At 49.7% G+C, this 21,807-nt stretch overlaps 2 protein-coding genes and 1 non-coding gene across 3 annotated transcripts in view; 2 read left to right on the forward strand and 1 right to left on the reverse strand.

Moving 5' to 3' along the window:
* Positions 1-6,297, reverse strand: part of ANKRD54 (ankyrin repeat domain 54) — a 34,232-nt gene extending 27,935 nt beyond the window's left edge. The window contains exons 1-2 of the mRNA XM_038756080.1: positions 6,216-6,297; positions 271-885 (exon numbers count right to left, since the gene is read on the reverse strand). Of these exons, the coding sequence (XP_038612008.1) occupies positions 271-885; positions 6,216-6,297 (697 nt within the window). The remainder of the gene's footprint in view (positions 1-270; positions 886-6,215) is intronic.
* Positions 6,298-6,302: 5 nt separating this feature from the next.
* EIF3L (eukaryotic translation initiation factor 3 subunit L) lies at positions 6,303-21,703 on the forward strand. The gene is made up of 13 exons (XM_038756770.1): positions 6,303-6,372; positions 11,010-11,058; positions 11,942-12,152; positions 12,927-13,006; positions 14,053-14,114; positions 14,615-14,684; positions 15,199-15,272; positions 15,913-16,084; positions 17,526-17,680; positions 19,033-19,203; positions 19,316-19,813; positions 20,531-20,611; positions 21,511-21,703. Exons 1-13 carry the CDS (start codon positions 6,340-6,342, stop codon positions 21,547-21,549), a joined length of 1,695 nt encoding a protein of 564 aa, XP_038612698.1. The 5' UTR covers positions 6,303-6,339; the 3' UTR covers positions 21,550-21,703.
* LOC119937404 lies at positions 16,274-16,411 on the forward strand. The gene has a single exon (XR_005454073.1). It is a non-coding gene; the product is annotated as a small nucleolar RNA SNORA14 (small nucleolar RNA).
* Positions 21,704-21,807: the final 104 nt, after the last annotated feature.

A 21,807-nucleotide genomic window follows, 5' to 3' on the forward strand; every position in this document is an offset into this window, starting at 1 on the left:
TGATTCCCCCAACATCTCTCCAGTGCCTCCGTTTCCCCCAACATCTCTCCAGTCCCTCCGTTTTCCCCAACATCTCTCCACTGCCTCAGTTTCCCCCTACATCTCCCAGTGCCTGTTTCCCCCAACCTCTCCCCAGTGCCTCAGTTTCCCCCAACATCCCTGTGCCTCCGTTTCCCCTAACATCTCCCCAGTGCCCGTTTCCCCCAACATCTCTTCAGTGCCCGTTTCCCCCAACCTCTCCCCAGTGCCTCAGTTTCCCCCAGTCCTCACCGTGGACGTCCTTGCCCATGGGCCCCATGGTGCGGTGCGGCCGGGCCGCCCGCTTCAGCCGCCCCGGGGGCATCTTGCCGCGCAGCTCGTCCCGCTGCCACAGGACGTGCAGGGAGCGGAGCGGGATGGGGATGGGAATAGGGATGGGGATAGGGATAGGGATGGGAGCGGGAGCGGGGTCGTCCAGCGCCGCCCCGAACCCCGCCAAGGAGAAGGCGCCGGGCGGCTCGGGGGCCACCGGGCACTGCCCCTCCGGGCTGGACCGCCCGGAGCCCGCCGGCCCTGCATCCGGGGTTGCCATGACAACGCCGCCGCCGCCGCCGTTCTCTCCCTCGCCGCCGCCGCCGTTCTGGTCCAGGCCTCGCTCCCGCGCCCTTCCCTCCCGCGCGCGACCCTGACAGGGGGCGGGGCCGGGCACCACGGCAACAACCGGGACGGGCAGCCCCTTCCACCAATCGCAATGCGTCCTCCCGGGCGCCTCAGCCAATCGCGCGGCGCCGGGGAGAGGGGCGGGCCGGAGGAGACGACGCCGGAGTGACTGACGGCGGGGGAGACCCCGCCCCCTGGCCGCCGCGGCCAATCGGAGAGCGCGTTTGGGGACGTTGGCCCCGCCCCCTTGGGGGCGGGAGAAAGCACCCAGACAGACAGCCGTCTCAGCCAACCGGAGGTCGGCGTCCTGCCAATCACCCAATCGCAGGAGAGGAGAAAGGACGGCGCTTCAGCCCTTACCCAACGAGAACCCGAACGATAGGCCTTAGCCGCCCTGACCAAAAAATGGCTGTAGCCGGGGGTGACGGGGTCCCCCTTCGCCCTCATAATAATAATAATAATAATGTTGGCATTTGTTAAGCGCTTAGTATGTGCAAAGCACTGTTCTAAGCGCTGGGGGGGATACAAAGCGATCAGGTTGTCCCATGTGGGGTTCACAGTCAGTCCCCATTTTACAGATGAGTAACTGAGGCTCAGAGAAGTTAAGCGACTTGCCCAAGGTCACACAGCAGACATGTGGCGGAGTCGGGATTCGAACCCATGACCTCTGACTCCAAAACCCGTGCTCTTTCCACTGAGCCACGCCCTCATCCACAGAAGCAGCGTAGCTCAGTTGAAAGAGCCCGGGTTTGGGAGTCAGAGGTCGTGGGTTCTAATAATAATGATAATAATAATAATGATGATGGTATTTGTTAGGCACTTACTATGTGCAAAGCACATACAAGGTACAAGGAGATACAAGGTAATTAGGTTGTTCCACATGGGGCTCACAGTCTTCATCCCCATTTTCCAGATGAGGAAACTGAGGCCTAGAGAATAATAATAATAATAGTAATAATATTTGTTAAGTGCTTACTATGTGCCAAGCACTGTTTTAAGCACTGGGGGAAGGGGGTTACAAGGCCATCGGGTTGTCCCACATGAGGCTCACAGTTTTAATCCCCATTTCCCAGATGGGGGAACTGAGGCCCGGAGAAGTGAAGTGACCTGCCCAAAGTCACACAGCTGACAAGTAAAAGAGGCGGGATTAGAAGTAGCGTGGTTGAGTGGAAAGAGCCCAGTCTTGGGAATCAGAGGTCATGGGTTCTAATCCCGCCTCCCCCAATTGTCAGCTGTGTGACCCTGGGCAAGTCACTTAGCTTCTCTGAGCCTCAGTACCCTCATCTGTAAAATGGGAATGAAGATGCTGAGCCCCACGTGGGACAACCTGATCACCTTGTCTCCTCCCAGCGCTTAGAACAGTGCTTTGCACATAGTAAGTGCTTAACAAATACCATCATCATTATTATTATTCTCTGGACCTCATCTGTAAAAGGGGGATTAAGACTGTGAGCCCCATGTGGGACAACCTAATTACCTTGTATCTCCCCCAGCGCTTAGAACAGTGCTTGGCACATAGTAAGCGCTTAACAAATGCCAACCTCATCATCCAACGGAGCAGGCCTCTCTGGCACCACAAAAAAACCATAGTATTTTTCTTCCCCTCCTCCCTCTCTCCTTAACATGGTTCTCATCTGTCCCCTTGCCTCGTGGCAAGAACACAACCCATCTGGGCCTCAGTTTTCCCAACTGAAGACTGAGGTAGTTTCTGATGGTCCCCACGCTCCTGTGAAGAAAAAATGAGGTAATGATTGTAAAAGTGTTTAGAAAAACATGTTTTACGTGCACATCTCCCCACCCGCCTCCAAAACCTCCAAAGAGTGCCCATTTTCACCACATAATAATGTTAAGCACTTACTATGTGCCAAACATTGTTCTAAGTACTGGGCCAGATACAGGATGATCAGGTCGGACACCATCCCTGCCCCTCAATCTAAGCATTCATTCGTTCAATCGTATTTATTGAGCACTTACTGTGTGCAGAGCACTGTACTAAGCGCTTGGAAAGTACAATTCATCAATAGAGACAATCCCTGCCCACAGTGGGCTTACAGTCTAGAGTTAGGGTCAGTGTCCAATCTGATTAACTTGTATCTACCCCAGGGCTTAGAACAGTAGTTGGCACATAGTAAGCACTTATGTATAATAATAATTATTATTATCATTATTATCATCATCATTATTAATAGTACTACTACTACTTCCCCACTACCCTCACTTCAGCACTTCTGCATCCCCCCATTCCTTTGCAGTTCCTATGGTCAAACTTTTAAACTCTGCTGCTCTTTTTCCCCATCTTTATTTTAATGTATGTCTTCCCCCTAGATTAAGCTCCTCGAGGGCAGGCATCGTGTCTACTAACTCTATTGTGCTCGTACAGTGCTTTATACAGAGTAGGTGCTCAAAAAATACTACTGACTGACTAATGGGAAAGGTGCTTTTGAAATCTAAAGCATTGGTCTTATGTGAAGAAAAATGGTTCAGGGCATTAAGTCCACCCAATTTAAGTTCTGTGTTTTAGTAGAAATGAATTTACCTATTTCTATTTACTTATTTAATATTTGTATAGGCTTGTCTCCCTCCTTATGGTTATAAGCTCCTCTGTAAGCTGGTTGAGGGCGGGGAATGTATCTACCAATTGTTATAGTATACTCTCCCAAGCTCTTAATACAGTGCTTCACCCATAATAAGTGCTCAGTTAATATGATTGATTAATTGATTGACCACACATTTTACTTCTGTTTTATGTTTCCAAGTCTCCCTAAGCCTGACCCACACCTCACCATGGGAAGTAGGGAATGCCTGCTTGGGTTAAGATCTCAGGCCAGAGAAGCCCCTTGGGAAAGCTCATGTTTTGGAGAGACCTTGCAAGAATTCTGTAAATAGCTGGTTAAAATCAATAAATCAATGGTATTTATTGAGTCTTTACTGTGTGCAGAACACTGTACTAAGCACTTGGGAAAGTATAATAAAATAGAGTTGGGAAACGTGAGCCGTACTGTGGGACCCGGACTGGGTCCAACCTGATTAATTTGAATCTACCCTGGTGCTTAGTACAGTGCCTGGCACATAGTAAGCACTTAACAAATACCATAAAAAATTATGCTGCAGTCCTGCCCACCTTTTCACAAGAGGCTTTCCGTGCCCCAACAGGAACCCAGTCACAGGTTGTCCCTAAGACAACCGCTTTCTCGGAAATCCAAGTCTTCATGCCTGGGCCGAAGCTCACCCGTTGTTTATGATACATATAGGGCTGATTGTACGGTCAGCTGATGAATTCCAATTGCCCTACCTGTAAATATTTTATTGTCTATCTCTCCTGCTAAATGGAAGTACCGTTGGGGCAGAAAATGTCTCGTGTTGTACTTTCTTCAGTACTTAGTACGGCACATTGCCCCTCAGTAACTGTTCCTACTACGATGGAAGGCTCCTTCATTATCATTTTTCCCAGAGCACTAGAGGAGTGCTCTCCACACAATAGGTAGTAAATGCTGCCGATGCTGATTGTGTGTCCACACAATTATTAAGCACTCACAATGTGGGAAGCAAACACCATGAGCTGGGAAGAATTTGCGGGCATTCATCCTGAACCATCCCTTTGCTCACATGGAGTAGGATGGACAGACATAAAAAAATGACAGGCTAAATTCAAACGATTCAAAAAAATAATAGTTAAATGCTCAACTACTCAGGTTCTCCCAGTTCGAATTCCAGCCACTCTGTTAAAACTGCCTCAACCGCCCCAGTGTTTGATTTTTAAACAAAGTTGGATGGGTGTCCATTCATTCATTCAATCGTATTTATTCATTCAGTCAGTCAGTCGTATTTATTGAGTGCTTACTGTGTGCAGAGCACTGTACTAAGCGCTTGGGAAGTACAAGTTGGCAACATATACAGTCCCTACCCAACAGCGGGCTCACAGTCTAGAAATATTGTTAGAGAAGCAGCGTGGCTCAGTGGAAAAAGCCCGGGCTTTGGAGTCAGCGGTCATGGGTTAAAATCCTAGCTCCGCCACTTGTCAGCTGTGTGACTTTGGGCCAGTCACTTAACTTCTCTGTGCCTCAGTTACCTCATCTGTAAAATGGGGATGAAGACTGTGAGCCCCCCCGTGGGACAACCTGATCACTTTGTAACCTCCCCCTGTATGTATAGATGTTTGTACATATTTATTACTCTGTTTATTTATTTATTTATCTTACTTGTACATATCTATTCTATTTATTTTGTTAGTATGTTTGGTTTTGTTCTCTGTCTCCCCCTTCTAGACTGTGAGCCCGCTGTTGGGTAGGGACTGTCTCTATGTGTTGCCCACTTGTACTTCCCAAGCACTTAGTACAGTGCTCTGCACATAGTAAGTGCTCAATAAATACGATTGATTGATTGATTTTGTGGGTTCGTTGCATTTTGAGTTGATTCAGGTGCAGTCCTGCCCCCTAAACTTGAGGGAAGCAGCATGGTGCAGTAGAAATCCATCAATCAATCAATCGTATTTATTGAGCGCTTACTGTGTGCAGAGCATTGTACTAAGTGCTTGGGAAGTACAAGTTGGCAACATACAGAGACAGTCCCTACCCAACAGTGGGCTCACAGCCCGGGCTTTGGAGTCAGAGGTCCTGGGTTCAAATTCTGGCTCCGCCACTTGTCAGCTGTGTGACTTTGGGCAAATCACTTCACTTCTCTGGGCCTCAGTTACCTCATCTGGAAAATGGGGATTAAAATTGTGAGCCTCCCCGTGGGACAACCTGATCACACAGTGCTTAAAACAGTGCTTTGCACATAGTAAGCGCCTAATAAATTCCATTTAAAAAAAGAATTCCGACCCCCTTCATCCGGGTCCCTCAGGACCTGAAGGGGGATGAGGGGGACGGGCCCTCCATTTTGTTCAAATCCCAGCTCCACCACTTAGCTGTGTGACTTTGGGCAAATCACTTCACTCCTCTGGGCCTCAGTTACCTCATCTGGAAAATGGGGATGTAAACTGTGAGCCCCCCCCCCCCCCCCCGTGGGACAACCTGGTCACACAGCGCTTAGAACAGTGCTTTGCACATAGTAAGCGCCTAAGAAATGCCATTTAAAAAAAAAATTCCGACCCCCTCCCTTCATCCGGGTCCCTCAGGACCTGAAGGGGGATGAGGGGGACGGGCCCGCCATTTTGTTCAAATCCCAGCCCCGCCACTTGTCAGCTGTGTGACTTTGGGCAAATCACTTCACTCCCCTGGGCCTCAGTTACCTTATCTGGAAAATGGGGATGAAAACTGCGAGCCCCCCCCCGTGAGACAACCTGACTACACAGCGCTTAAAACAGTGCTTTGCACATAGTAAGCGCCTAATAAATGCCATTTAAAAAAAAATTCCGACCCCCTCCCTTCATCCGGGTCCCTCAGGACCTGAAGGGGGATGAGGGGGACGGGCCCGCCATTTTGTATGTGGCTCTATCCGGGCGGCCATCCCCTCTTCCAAACTCACAGTCGTTCCCAAGTGCCGGAATTACACATTTTATTTATTTTTTCTACATCGTGGTGGTTATTAAAGTTAAAGGGAGCGGGATTTTTTTTTCTGATTTGGGGGGTCCACACCCATCATGGCGGCGGGGGATAGGTGGGAGGGCTTCCGGTTCTTTCCGGAAGTAGTGTGGAGGGGCAGGCCGGGGCGGTGCATGTGGGCCGCCCTTTTTCCCTGAGGTGCCGGCCTGTCCCCGCCATGTCTTACCCGTCTGAGGAGTATGACACGGAGGTAATGCGGCTCCTGGGGGGGTGAGGGGGTACGGGGCGACCCTCCCAGGTCAATCCATCAATCAATCGTACTTATTGATCGCTTACAGGTCCCTCAGGGCTTGGGAGAGCAGAGGCTTCAAGGGGGCCCTGGGACCGACTGGCTACCCGCATCCTTCTAACAATAATAATAATAATGACATTTATTAAGTGCTTACTACAGGTCAATCAATCAAGGCATTAAGCGCTTACTACAGGTCAGTCAATCAATCGTACTTATTGAGCGCTTACAGGTCCCTCAGGGCTTGGGAGAGCAGAGGCTTCACGGGGGCCCTGGGACCGACTGGCCACCCGCATCCTTCTAATAATAATAATAATGGCATTTATTAACCGCTTACTACAGGTCAATCCTAATAATAATAATAGTGGCATTTATTAAGCGCTTACTACAGGTCAGTCAATCAGTCAATCGTATTTATTGAGCGCTTACAGGTCCCTCAGGGCTTGGGAGAGCAGAGGCTTCACGGGGGCCCTGGGACCGACTGGCCACCCGCATCCTTCTAATAATAATAATAATGGCATTTATTAAGCGCTTACTACAGGTTAATCAATCGTACTTATTGCATTTATTAAGCGCTTGCTACAGGTCAATCAATCAATCGTATTTATTGAGCGCTTACAGGTCCCTCAGGGCTTGGGGGAGCAGAGGCTTCACGGGGGCCCTGGGACCGAGTGGCCACCAGCATCCTTCTAATAATAATAATAATAATAATAATGGCATTTATTAAGCGCTTACTACAGGTCAATCAATCGTACTTATTGAGCGCTTACAGGTCCCTCAGGGCTTGGGAGAGCAGAGGCTTCACGGGGGCCCTGGGACCGACTGGCCACCCGCATCCTTATAATAATAATAATAATGGCATTTATTAAGCGCTTACTACAGGTCAATGAATCAATCAATCGTACTTATTGAGCGCTTACAGGTCCCTCAGGGCTTGGGAGAGCAGAGGCTTCCCGGGGGCGCTGGGACCGACTGGCCACCCGCATCCTTCTAATAATAATGATGGCATTTATTAAGCGCTTACTATGTGCAAAGCACTGTTCTAAGCACCGGGGAGGTTACAGGGTGATCAGGTGTCCCACGTGGGGCTCACAGTCTTAATCCCCATTTTGCATATGAGGTAACTGAGGCCCAGAGAAGTGAAGTGACTTGCCCAAAGTCACACCGTTGGCAATTGGTGGAGCCGGGGTTTGAACCCGTGACCTCTGACTCCAAAGCCCGGGCTCTTTTCCACTGAGCCACACTGCTTCTCTAATAATAATAATAATAATGATGGCATTTGTTAAGCGCTTTCTATGTACAAAGCACTGTTCTAAGTGCTGGGGGGGGGGGGGGGGGATGCAAGCCCTACTGAGAGCTCACCTCTTCCAGGAGGCCTTCCCAGACTGAGCCCTCTCCTTCCTCTCCCCCTCCCCACAGCACATGTATATATGTTTGTACGTATTTATTACTCTTTATTTTATTTGTACAAATTTTATTTTATTTTGTTAATACGTTTTGTTTTGTTGCCTGTCCCCCCGTTTAGACTGTGAGCCCGCTGTTGGGTAGGGACCGTCTCTATATGTTGCCATCTTGTACTTCCTAAGCGCTTAGTACAGTGCTCTGCACACAGTAAGCGCTCAATAAGTACGATTGATTAGTACAGTGCTCTGCACACAGTAAGCGTGCAGTAAATATGATTGAATGAATGAATGCAAGGTGATCAGGTTGTCCCACGTGGGGCTTAGAGTCTTAATCCGATTTTACAGATGAGGTAACAGGCTCAGAGAAGTTAATAATAATGAGGGTATCTTTTAAGTGCTCACTATAGGCAAAGCACTGTTTTAAGCGCTGGGGAGGTTACAAGGTGATCAGGTTGTCCCACGGGGGACTCGCAGTCTTAATCCCCATTTTACAGATGAGGTAACTGAGACCCAGAGAAGTTAAGTGACTTGCCCAGAGTCACACAGCTGACAATTGGTGGGGCCGGGATTTGTACCCATGAGTTAAGCGCTTTCTATGTACAAAGCACTGTTCTAAGTGCTGGGGGGGGGGGGGGGGGGGGGGAGTGCAAGGTGATCAGGTTGTCCCACGTGGGGCTCAGAGTCTTAATCTCCATTTTACAGATGAGGGAACAGGCTCAGAGAAGTTAATAATAATGATGGTATTTGTTAAGCGCTTACTATAGGCAAAGCACTGTTCTAAACGCTGGGGGGATACAAGGTGATCAGGCTGTCCCACGTGGGGCCCACATTCTTAATCCCGTTTTACAGATGAGGGAACTGAGGCCCAGAGAAGTTAAGTGACTTGCCCAAAGTCACACAGCTGACAATTGGTGGAATTGGGATTTGAACCCATGACCTCTGACTCCCAAGCCCGTGCTCTTTCCACTGAGCCACGCTGCTTTTCTAAGTTAAGTGACTTGCCCAGGGTAACACAGCAGACGCGGGGGAGCCGGGATTAGAACCCATGACCTCTGACTCCCAAACCCGGGATGTTTCCACCGAGCCACGCTGCTTCTAGTGTGTGAGCCCATTGTTGGATAGGGACTGTCTCTATCTGGTGCCGAATGGTACTTTCCTAACGTTTAGCACAGTGCTGTGCACACAGGAAGCGCTCGATAAATACGATGGAATAAACGAATCCTCCTGAGGAGGCCATGGCAGCAGCCCGAAGCCCTAGAGGAACGCAGAGAACTGTGCTAAACGCTTGGCAGAGAAAAAAATTTAGAGCAGAGTGGCTCAGTGGCAAGAGCACGGGTTTTGGAGTCAGAGGTCCTGGGTTCTAATCCCAGCTCCGACACTTGTCAGCTGTGTGACTTTAGACAGGACATTTAATAATAATGGTAATAATGATGGTATTTAAGTGCTTACTATGTGCAAAACACTGTTTTAAGCGCTGGGGGAATACAAGGTGATCAGGTTGCCCCACGTGGGGCTTACAATCTTAATCCCCATTTTCCAAATGAGGTGACTGAGGCACAGAGAAGCTAAGTGACTTTCCCAAAGTCACACAGCTGACAAGTGGCGGAGTTGGGATTAGAACCCAAGATCTCTGACTCCCAAGCCCGGTTCTTAACTTCTCTGGGCCTCAGTTCCCTCATCTGTAAAATGGGGATTAAGACTGTGAGCCTCCCGTCGAACAACCTGATCACCTTGTAACCTCCCCAGCGCTTAGAACAGTGCTTTGCACATAGTAAGCACTTAATAAATGCCATTATAAAAAACTTCTCTATGCCTTAGTAACCTCATCTGGAAAATGGGGATTAAGACTGTGAGCCCCACGGGGGACAACCTGATTACCTTGCATTCTCCCCAGTGCTTAGAACAGTGCTTGGCACATAGTAAGTGTTCAACAAATACCATTATTATTAAAGAGAAGCAGAGTGGCTTAGTGGATAGAGCGCAGGCTTGGGAGTCAGAGGACGTGGGTTCTAATTCCGCCACTTAGCAGTGTGACCTTGGGCAAGTCACTTCACTTCTCTGCGCCTCAATTACCTCATGTGGAAAATGGGGATTAAAAGTGTGAGCCGCATGTGGGATAACCTGATTACCCTGTGTCTACCCCAATGCTTAGAACAGTGCTTGGCCCATAGTAAACGCTTAACAAATATAATTGTTATTGTTATTAGACAGGAGCCCGGTTCAAGGAGAAGCAGCATGGCCTAGTGGGAAGAGCCTGGGGGTCAGAGGACCTGGGTTCTAGTTCTGGGGCTGTCATGTACCTGCTTGGTGACTTGGGACGGGTCGCTTAACTAATCTCATGGCGTAGTGGATAGAGTAAGGGCCTGGGAGTGAGAAGGTCATGGGTTCTAATGCTGGCTCTGCCACTTGTCTGCTGTGTGACCTTGGGCAAGTCACTTTACTTCTCTGGACCTCAGTTACTTTATCTTTACTTAAGAGAAGCAGCGTGGCCCAGTGGAAAGAGCCTGGGCTTTGGAGTCAGAGGTCATGGGTTCAAATGCCGGCTCCGCCAATTGTCAGCTGGGTGACCTTGGGCAAGTCACTTAATTTCTCTGTGCCTCAGTTACCTCATCTGTAAAATGGAGATGAAGACTATGAGCCCCCTGTGGGACAACCTGATCACCTTGTAACCTCCCCAGCGCTTAGAACAGTGCTTTGCACATAGTAAGCGCTTAATAAATGTCATTATTATTATTATCTGAAAAATGGGGATTAAGACTAAGCCCCATATGGGACAACCTGACTACTTTGTATCTACCCTAGTGCTTAGAACAGTGCCTGGCACATAGTAAGTGCTTAACAAATCCCATTATTAGTATTATTATAATCTGAGCTTCAGTTCTCTCATTTGCAGAATGGGGCTCCAATACCTCTTTTCCTCTCTAGACTGTGAGCTTGTGGGCAGGGATTGTGTCTATTGCTGTATTGTACTTTCCATGCTCTTTGTACAGTGCTTTGCACACAGTGAGCACTCAATAAATACGATTGAAAGAATGAATGAATATGTACCGCAGCGCTTGGCACATAGTGAGCACTCTAAAGATATCACAATTAGTGTTATTAAGGAGTTTGGGTTCTAGCCGATTTTCCGGGGGTTGCAACCTACCCTAAGTCTTTTAAATCAGCGACTCACCTGGTTGATGTCTCTTGTTCCAGGCTGCCTACGATCCGTACACTTACCCCGGCGACTATGATATGCACACAGGTGAGCCACCTCTGTCCCCAAATCTCTATATGTTGCCAACTTGTACTTCCCAAGCGCTTAGTACAGTGCTCTGCGCACAGTAAGCGCTCAATAAATACGATTGAGTGAATGAATGAATGAAATCCCACCCCAAGTGAGTGACACCTTACATCCTAGAGAAGCAGCTTGCCTTAGTGGAAAGAGCACGGGCTTGGGAGTCAGAGGTTGTGGGTTCTAATCCTGACTCTGGTACTTGTCAGCTATGTAACTTTGGGCAAGTCGTTTCGCTTCTCTGTACCTCAGTTACCTCGTCTGTCAAATGGGGATTAAGACTGTGAGCCCCAAGTGGGACAACTTGATAACCTTGTATCTATCCCAGTGCTTAGAACGGTGCTTGAGACACAGGAAGCGCTTAACAAATACGATCGCTACTATTACTATTATCCTCCAAAAACTGGGGCCAAGGGGCTTAGAAGGGAAGGCGTGCCATTCCCGAGTTGGGCTGTGAGCCCGTTGTTGGGTAGAGACCGTCTCTATATGTTGCTGACTTGTACTTCCCAAGCGCTTAGTACAGTGCCCTGCACACAGCGCTCAATAAATATGATTGAATGAATGAATGTGTAAAACAGCTTGAAGGGCAAGAATTAGAAAGAAGATCCTTAACAGCTAGTAAGCCCTAAATCCCTCTAGTTCCAACCTGACTAGCATGTGTCTATCCCAGTGCCTAGCACGTAATAAGTGCTATATAAACTCTGTATAGGAAGTGTTGCTCCTACGTGATTTGGGGAATTTTAATAAAGTAACCCATTGGTGGTAGAGTGTATCTTTTTGTGTTCTAGACTAGGTCGACTTGCCTTCCTGTAGTCTGGGTAGCCCTCACCCTCCCTGTCTCACCCATCTCTAGGAGACCCGAAGCAGGACCTGGCTTATGAACGCCAGTATGAGCAACAGACCTACCAGGTGATCCCAGAAGTGATCAAGAACTTCATCCAGTATTTCCACAAGACCGTCTCCGATCTGATCGATCAAAAAGTTTACGAGCTGCAGGCAAGCCGGGTGTCCAGTGATGTCATTGACCAGAAGGTGTACGAAATCCAGGACATCTACGAGAACAGGTGCGGACCCCGGACGGAGCCCACAGCCTTTCCAGGGGTCACTGGTGGACATTGTTGCCTCTTGACTGGATTTGCCGTGATCCTAAGGTTGATGGGCCAGTAGGACTGCAACCAGCTCCCAATCTCCTCAGTTATCCCCATAGGAAAGGCAACGGCAGCATCCCTCAAAAAAGAATTGGGCTCACTGGAGAGGGCCAGGAACCATTGATTCCCACCTATGTATTCTTACCTGCTGCTTAATCCACTCCTATGCACATAGCGTTTAGTAAATGTCAGTACCACCACTACCAGAAGGAATGGAAAAGAGGTCCTTTGAAGAATGGTTAAAGGAATTGGGATGTTTTTCACAGACAACTAAATAAAAAGAAGTGGGCTTAAATTCAGTCAGGGGGGATTTTGGTTGTATTTAGGAAGGGCTTCTTTTCAATAAGTTTCCTTTGCCAGAGATCTCTAGGAAACAAAAGTAGACTGTGGTGGTTCAGCTACTCACAGTCCTGGAAGCAGGAGTCTTGGCCAGGTGACACCATCTCATCTAAGTCTGGATTCGAATGAGACTCTCGGTATTTATCAAGAGTTACTTTGTACAGAGCAGTCAGTGTGCTAAGCGTTTGGGAGAGTTTAGTATAAGGGCTGGTAGACAAGATCCCTGCTCTCAAAGAGCTTACAGTGAGAAGCTGTGAACCCTGTATTTCTTATCCCCTCTAATCTCCCCGCAAAACTTCGTATATTGTTATGCTAACCGTGACTTTTGTCCACATCCCATCTTGTTTTTAGCTGGACCAAGCTAACAGAAAGATTCTTCAAGAACACCCCGTGGCCTGAGGCCGAAGCCATCGCCCCGCAAGTTGGCAATGGTGAGTTGTAGATCAATTGGTATTGATCAGGAGCACTGTACTAAGTGCTTGGGAGAAGCTGGAACAATAGAGTTGATAGACCCGAATGATCTATGCCCACGAGAATCTTTGTTTCCTGCACCTGCAATGAAACAGGGTATTTGGAGGTTGATCTTAGTACCCCAGCTGCTGCTGAATACCCCAGGCAGACAAGTTTTCTGGGGGCCCGGAGAGGAATGAGGTGTTTCCCTCCAATTGTGGTGGTTTTGCTTGCAATTCCCCACCAATCTGGGAGCCTGGGAAGAGTCAGTTCCAGAGTCACACACCACCCTAAGCTTGGTGCCTAGTACAATGTTTTGCACGCAGTAAGCGCTCAACAGATACAACTGATTGATTGATTGGTCTGGGGTCAGCGGGTTTCAGGAGCAGAAAGTGGTCCTATTCTTGAACCTGCCCCGCCTCCCTCCCCACCGTCCTCACCCCTCCCCCTCAAAACCAAGTATTGGGAATGCCGGTTTTGTTTGAGTTTGCCAAGAGCCCAGGTGTATGTATCCAGGCAGTGGATTTCAGAGAGGAGTAATCCCTTCCCAGACATTTGTTAGTTGGGTTTGCCCATGTTCTGGTTGTCCCTTAGCGCTTAGTACAGTGCTCTGCACACAGTAAGCGCTCAATAAATACGATTGATTGATTGATTGTCCCTTGTTTTTGTACCAAAGAGCTAGTTTAGGTTTTGGAGGTCACTTTGGGCCCTTGAGTCCTGCATAGGCAACTGTCCCCATTGCTTAGGCTCAGGAGGATTTCCTGGAGGAGTTGGCAAGGATGAGGCCCTCTTAAAAAGACCGACCATTCCCACTCCCCATTTATTTTTTGTTGTTATTGTTCATCCAAACTAAACTTCTTGTTTTTGTTTTTTAAGAGGACTGAGGTTTTGGTCCCCGGTTAGCTTTTGAGCTTTGATGTAGTAGAAGCCCCAGTGGCTCACTTTGAAGTAGGTAGTGAGCGTTCCCCAGTAGAACTCCCTCAAAGCCACGTGAGTCACTAAGGTTCTGGTCTGCCCTCCTTTTCAGATGCCGTCTTCCTGATTCTGTATAAGGAGCTGTATTATAGGCACATATACGCCAAAGTCAGCGTGAGTATTTGCCTTGCTAGTAGCCGCTTCTCTGCCCTTCTGTTCTCTTTGTAGTGTTTATTGTGGGGATGACTGGGGAATCCAGGCTCATGGTGAACTTTGGCCTAGTTGACTTTTTTTAAAATGGTATTTTTTAAGCCCTTACTACATGCCAGGCACTGTACTGAGCATTGAGGTAGATAGCAAGATAATCAGGCTGGACGCAGTCCATGTCTCACTTGGGACTCACAGTCTTAATCCCCATTTTACCGGTAACTGAGGCACAGAGAAGTGAAGCGACTTACCCAAAGTCACACAGCAGGCCGGTGGCGGAGCCGGAATTGGAACCCAGGTCCTCCAACTCCCAAACCCTTGCTTTAGCCACTAGGCCATGCAGGTTTCTTGAGGTCCCTAAGTAAACTTGGTTCTGGAAGGCCAGCGGCAAAGATATTTCTGCCCTGGGAAGTCAATGGACATGCGTAACTTCTGTTCTAACCCCCGCCTTCTTGTTCTCTTGACAGGGTGGGCCGTCTTTAGAGCAGAGGTTTGAATCGTATTACAACTACTGCAATCTCTTCAACTACATCCTCAGTAAGTCTGGGAAGGAAAGATGGGGACGGGGCACTGACCCTTTCCAGGGCATTAATCCAAAAGTGATGAGCTTAAGAATAGCCAGGAGTTGCTGTGATTTGGGGACCTCCAGTACCTCTTTCCTAGCATCCCCCACGCCGGAGGCTCTGGGTGCCGAGGGGGGATAAAGTGAGAAGCAGCGTGGCTCAGTGTAAAGAGTGCAGGCTTCGGAGTCAGAGGTCATGTGTTCGAATCCCCGCTCAGCTACTTGTCAGCTGTGTGACCTTGGGCAAGCCACTTAACTCCTCTGTGCCTCCGTTACCTCATCTGTAAAATGGGGATTAAGACTGTGAGCCCCGTGTGGGACAACCTGATCACCTTATATCCTCCCCAGTGGTTAGAACAGTGCTTTGTACATAAGTGCTTAACAAATACCAACATTATTGTTATTGCGTTTAACAGATAACATTATTATTATTTTTATCCCTGGCTTTTTTTTTTTCTCTGTGTGCTTGACCTGGTCTCTTCTGAACAGATGCCGATGGCCCTGCTCCCTTAGAACTGCCCAACCAGTGGCTGTGGGATATCATCGATGAGTTCATCTACCAGGTATCCTCCTTCTTGCCACTCTCGAGGAGCCCAGGTGGTTCAGCCAAGGCCCAGGAGATCCCTTAATCACTTTAGGCTGGTGGTAGTCGCCAAGGTTTAGCTTAATGATTTTCTTCTGAGGTGCCGGGGGACAGGGAAGGTCATAGGGAGCAGAGCATGGGTAGGGGCATATGCACGCTCTGCAGAACTGGGCTGGGCATCTCTCCTGGCACTTCCAAGGGGTGACCCTAGCCCACAAAAGTGGTTCTGGCTTCACTTGGGTTAGAAGAAGGGGCCCTCTGCTTGCACTGCTCATTACACCTATTAGCACCGTTAGTCAAAACTCATTTTCCAACGGTAACTTATGTGGTTAAACAACGTATTTGGTGCTGGCCTGTTATTTTCTGTTCAGGATCAGCTGGCTTCAATAGGAAGGCCAGTGATTAGCAATATAAGCCCAGAAAGTAGCTAATAGCAGTTGTAAACCTCTTGTGAATAACCTTCCTGAGTACGGAGGCAGTTACAGTCAAGAGGTTATGGTCATGTCCTGGGCTGTGGCCACTGGGCCCATAGGTGACCCTCGGACCACCTCACTGTGGCTATTTCTGGCTCCTAACGTTCTCTGCCTTTATTAATTCCCTTCTCTGCTCCCTCTGTCTAGTTTCAGTCCTTCAGTCAGTACCGCTGCAAGACGGCCAAGAAGTCCGAAGAGGAGATTGACTTCCTGCGTTCCAACCCCAAGATCTGGAACGTCCACAGCGTCCTCAACGTGCTGCATTCTCTGGTGGATAAATCCAACATCAACCGGCAGCTGGAAGTCTATACCAGCGGAGGTGAGGCCGGGCCGGGGAATGGGGGCTGACAGCTGCATGTCGGGGAGGGTCCAGTTGGACAGAAAGGACTCCTGGCCGGTGAGCGCTATCGCGACGGCGGTTTTCCGGGGTCGCCCAGGGGGCAGGTTCCGGAGGATGAGGCGGGCCACCTTTGCATCCCGGTGAGGTTTGTCGTAGTTAATCAGGCACCTGCATTCTTAAACCCTCTTGGTAGCGTTCCTGGAAGCTTCCAAGATATGAGTGAATGCGACAGGAAACTGCAGATCAATCCAGAGTGCCGGGCTTTGTCTCCTGTGGCCCGGCATTCTTTTCTAATCTGAAACAGCTTGGTCCGAGACGATGGCCACTGCGGGTAGCGTGAGCCGACCCGGTTGTGAGAATGCGGAGGCTGCGGCGGTTGCAGCAGCAAAGAGGAGGGGCATAGCCTAGTGAAGAGAGCCCGAGCACGGAAGTCAAGAGCCCTGGGTTTTAATCCTGGTTCTGCCACTTGCCTGCCTTGTCACCTTGGGCCAGTCACTGAGAGATTCCGTGTGCCTCAGTTTCCTCATCTGTGAAATGGGGATTCAATACCTGTCCTCCCTCCCACATAGACTATGAGTTCCACAAGGGACAGGGGTTTTGTCCAACCTGTTTCTCTTGGGTCTACCCAGGCCCTCAGTACAGTGTTTGGCACTTAGCAAACACTTGAGAAATAGCACGATGATTGAAGACAATTTCCCCTGTCTGTCTCACCCTCTAGATCGTAATGATAATAATAATGGTGGTATTTGTTAAGCGCTTACTATGTGCAAAGCACTGTTCTAAGTGCTGGAGGGGGATACAGCGTGATCAGCTTGTCCCATGGGGGGCTCACAGTCTTCATCCCCATTTTACAGGTGAGGTAGCTGAGGCCCAGAGAAGTTACGTGACTTGCCCAAGGTCACACAGCTGACAGTTGGCGGAGCTGGGATTTGAACCCATGACCTCTGACTCCAAAGCCCGGGCTCTTTCCACTGAGCCATGACAGTGGTAGGAGGAAGAAAAGTAAGGTCATGGGTTCTAATCCCAGCTCTACCACTTGTCTGCTGTGTGACCCTGGGCAAGTACCCCTCCTAGACTGTGAGCCCACTGTTGGGTAGGGACCATCTCTATATGTTGCCGACTTGTACTTCCCAAGCGCTTAGTACAGTGCTTAGTGGCTGAGCTGGGATTCGAACCCATGACCTCTGACTCCCAAGCCCACACTCTTTCCACTGAGCCACCGTAAGCTCGCTGTGGGCAGGGAATGTCTACCAATTCTGTTGTTTGGTATTCTTCCAGGCGCTTAGAACAGTGCTCCGCACACAGAACTCAATAATTGTGATTGATTGATTGATGGGTAGGACGGGTTCCGGCTTTGTCCCCTCATCCGCCTATGCCCCCTGCAGAAAACCCCCCTGCATTTCTGCTTCTCTCTGTGCAGGCGATCCCGAGAGTGTGGCCGGGGAGTATGGTAGACACTCCCTGTACAAGATGCTTGGCTACTTCAGCCTGGTCGGCCTGCTGAGGCTCCATTCCCTGCTGGGAGATTATTACCAGGCCATCAAAGTGCTGGAGAACATTGAGCTCAACAAGAAGGTAAAACACCGTTTTCCTCCTTCCCTGAGTCGCGGTCAAGGGTCGGAGTTGCGTAGACACAAGGACCCTATGAGGGAGTCAGCTGGTCCGTGGATTTTCTGGAGCCCTTGGATCCATGTTTAGCAGGCGTTCCATCAGTAATTCCTCCCTGGGAAGTGGATTGGAATTATCCCCGTTTGGCAACCGCCTATTTTAAGTTTCCTCCTGTGGCGTTGCACTGGGCATTATGGAGAGCCAGATCGAAAGGGGATCCCCGTCCTTCAGGAGTTCGTAATCAAAAAAGGTTGAGGGGAAAGAGAACCGGCATGGATGATGGCTTTTCTTGGAGCTTGGAGAGGAGGAAAAAAATTATTTGTTTGATATTCTTTTCCTCACGGAGGGAACAGGGTATTTTTGTGTTATTTAAGAGAACCGGCTTGGATGATGGCTTTTTTTGGAGCTGGGAGAGGAGGAAAAAAATTATTTGTTTGATATTCTTTTCCTCACGGAGGGGACAGGGTATTTTTATGTTCTTTAAGAGAACCGGCATGGATGATGGCTTTTCTTGGAGCTTGGAGAGGAGGGAAAAAAATTATTTGTTTGATATTCTTTTCCTCACGGAGGGGACAGGGTATTTTTGTGTTCTTTAAGAGAACCGGCTTGGATGATGGCTTTTTTTGGAGCTGGGAGAGGAGGGAAAAAATTGTTTGATATTCTTTTCCTCACGGAGGGGACAGGGTATTTTTATGTTCTTTAAGAGAACCGGCATGGATGATGGCTTTTCTTGGAGCTTGGAGAAGAGGAAAAAAATTATTTGTTTGTTATTCTTTTCCTCACGGAGGGGACAGGGTATTTTTATGTTCTTTAAGGGAACTGGCATGGATGATGGCTTTTTTTGGAGCTTGGAGAGGAGGAAAAAAATTATTTGATATTTTTTCCTCACAGAGGGGACAGGGTAGTTTTATGTTCTTTAAGAGAACCGGCATGGATGTTGGCTTTTCTTGGAGCGTGGAGAGGAGGAAAAAAATTATTTGATATTCTTTTCCTCACGGAGGGGACAGGGTATCTTTATGTTCTTTAAGGGAACCGGCATGGATGATGGCTTTTTTTGGAGCTTGGTGAGGAGGAAAAAATTATTTGTTTGATATTCTTTTCCTCACGGAGGGGACAGGGTATTTTTATGGTCTTTTCGTGGGTTTGTGGTTAGGGAGAGGGGTTTGGTGACTTGACCAGAGAAAGGGAGAGTGAAGCTCTGTCTCCTGAGGGAGTCCAAAGGATTCAACCTCGCCCGAGCCCTGTTACTTTGGTACCAGGGCTCCCAAGCTCACTTTTCCTGGTGGGTTCTCTCTCTCCCTCCCTCCCTCCCTCCTCAGAGCATGTACTCCCGAGTGCCTGAATGTCAAGTCACCACCTACTATTACGTGGGTTTCGCCTACCTGATGATGCGCCGGTACCAGGATGCCATCCGGGTGTTCGCCAACATCCTCCTCTACATCCAGAGGACCAAGAGCATGTTCCAGAGGACAACGTACAAGTACGAGATGGTAAGGGGCAGCTCGGGGCCGTACTGCCCGCTCCCCTCCTAGTGCTTCCCCGGGGGCCGCCCTGACCGCCCTCCTCCCCTGCTTGCGTCTCTCCCCCCTCCCCCCTTGGCAGATCAATAAGCAGAACGAGCAGATGCACGCGCTGCTGGCCATCGCGCTGACCATGTACCCCATGCGCATCGACGAGAGCATCCACCTGCAGCTGCGGGAGAAGTACGGCGACAAGATGCTGCGCATGCAGAAGGGCGACCCCCAGGTGTACGAGGAGCTCTTCAGCTACTCCTGCCCCAAGTTCCTGTCGCCGGTGGTTCCCAACTACGACAACGTCCACCCCAACTACCACAAGGAGCCCTTCCTGCAGCAGCTGAAGGTGTTCGCGGACGAGGTGCAGCAGCAGGCCCAGCTGTCCACCATCCGCAGCTTCCTGAAGCTGTACACCACCATGCCCGTGGCCAAGCTGGCCGGCTTCCTGGACCTGACGGAGCAGGAGTTCCGCATCCAGCTGCTGGTCTTCAAGCACAAGATGAAGAACCTGGTGTGGACCAGCGGGATCTCGGCCCTGGACGGCGAGTTCCAGTCGGCCTCCGAGGTTGACTTCTACATCGACAAGGTGCGTGTGAAGCGGGAGGCGGGCTTCCCACCTCTCGCGTCAGGTCGGTCCTCAGCGTTGGCAGCGCAGTGCCCAGTGCTTAGAGCACTGCTTGGCACGTAGTAAGCGCTTAACAAATACCATTATTATTATTATTACTGAGTGCCTTCCGGGAATTTAGTGGAAGCCCGGAATTTAGTAGCCGTGACAGAGAGTGCTCACATCTTGGGGACCCAGCCTGGCTTCAATCAGTTAATCGCATTTACTGAGCGCTTACTGAGTCTAGAGCACTGTTCTAAACACTTGGGAGAGTAGAATACAACAATGTGACAGACACATTTTCTGCCCACAACAAGCTTACAGTCTTGAGGTTTCGCTTTCAGGTCCTCTGTTGGCCGAGTCGGGTTAGCCCCGGGCCCTGGAAGAGGGGAACTTCCCAGTTTGGTCTTCCAGAGTCCGCTCTCCAAACCCAGGCCTTTGAGTACTCTGACGCAGATTTTTTTTTCCTTTGCTTGAATCTGACAGATTCCTTGCCCCCTCCTATCCAGTCCCAGGGCAGCCGGGGCAGGATGGTAGAGAGATCGAGGGGAGGGGGCTAGCCAAGTCAAGAAGCAGGATCCAAGTTCTAAGCTAGAATGGCACGTTCTTCAAGGGGTGGCTGGCAGACTTCCCTTGTCTTCTCCTGCTCCGGCCTGTCTGACCTGGACTTCTTTCCTCACCGGCTCCTCTCTCTGGCAGGATATGATCCACATCGCCGACACCAAAGTTGCCCGGCGGTACGGGGACTTCTTCATTCGCCAGATCCATAAGTTTGAGGAGGTAAGGGGTCCTGAGGGGGGGATCGATCGGGAGAGGAGGACAAATCCCTATAGCCCACTGTTGGGTAGGGACCGCCTCTATATGTTGCCAACTTGTGCTTCCCAAGCGCTTAGTACAGTGCTGTGCACACAGTAAGCACTCAATAAATACGATTGAATAAATGAATCCCTGTACCAGCCTGGCTGCCTGCCTGCCTGCAGGAGATGGAGTGGGGGTGGCTTTGGGAACATTACAGCTCTAAGATTCTCTGCTGATGGCCTCCCATGGGATATCATCTCACTTTCATAGCTCTTCCCAAAGTTGGCTCTCCTTTATTTTTTTTAATGGCATTTAAGTGCTTACTATGTGCCAGGCACTATCCTGAGATAGATGCAAGCCAATCAGGTTGGACACAGTCCATGTCCCACATGGAGCTCACAGTCTTCATCCTCAGTTTGCAGATGGGGTAACTGAGGCCCAGAGAAGTGAAGTGATTTGCCTGTCACACAGACAGGCGGCAGAACTGGGATTAAAACCCAATTCCTCCCAACTCCCAGGCTCATGGTCTTTCACTGGGCCACGCTGCTTCTCCTTCCCTCCTTCCACACTTCCGACTGGCAGCCATTCTCCACTAGAACCTAGCTGGCCAGTTCCCATGAGGATCAGGGCTCTTCCCGGCACGGAAGACAGAAAGCTGTTCTCGAGCTCTACAGGAAGCTGTTGTGGAAGCTCCGGATTCCCTCCGGCACCGAGCAGGGGCAGAATGAAGTCAGGGTCCCAACTGGTATTTTGGGAAGCACTACTGGGTGTCTAGTATGGGTCAGCACCCCACTGTGATCCTTTCCTGCCCCTGAATCAGGTCAGCCCAACAGCCTCTCTTCCCTCTCTAACCATCTTCTTTCCTCCCCTCTGCCCTCCAGCTGAATCGGACACTGAAGAAGATGGGCCAGAGGCCCTGAGTGGGCCACCAGCCGTGTCTTCGAGCCCCGCCCAAGTTTAGTGGACGCCCACCGTGTGCTCTGGAATTCCAGCCCTGGACAGTCGCGGGGCCACCAAACTGGGCTCTGGTTGAGACAAGGACTTAGATATTCTAATAAATCCCAATTGTGAGAATCCTCTGTTTGGAATTGGATCTGGGTGGACGGGGAGGTGAGGGAACCTGCTCATTTTCCCCCGAGTTGTGCTGACCACATTGCATTAGTTGGTTTCCAAAGCTT

The sequence above is a fragment of the Tachyglossus aculeatus genome, chromosome 14, assembly GCF_015852505.1.
Source record: "Tachyglossus aculeatus isolate mTacAcu1 chromosome 14, mTacAcu1.pri, whole genome shotgun sequence".
Lineage (NCBI taxonomy): Eukaryota > Metazoa > Chordata > Mammalia > Monotremata > Tachyglossidae > Tachyglossus > Tachyglossus aculeatus.

What these genes read in the sequence shown, in the direction of transcription:
- EIF3L (XM_038756770.1), top strand. Translation starts at nt 6,340, where the DNA reads ATGTCTTACCCGTCTGAGGAGTATGACACGGAG. An exon ending in CGACTATGATATGCACACAG is followed by an intron (nt 11,059 to 11,941) that starts GTGAGCCACCTC and finishes ACCCATCTCTAG; the next exon opens with GAGACCCGAAGCAGGACCTG. An exon ending in GGAAGTCTATACCAGCGGAG is followed by an intron (nt 16,085 to 17,525) that starts GTGAGGCCGGGC and finishes CTCTCTGTGCAG; the next exon opens with GCGATCCCGAGAGTGTGGCC.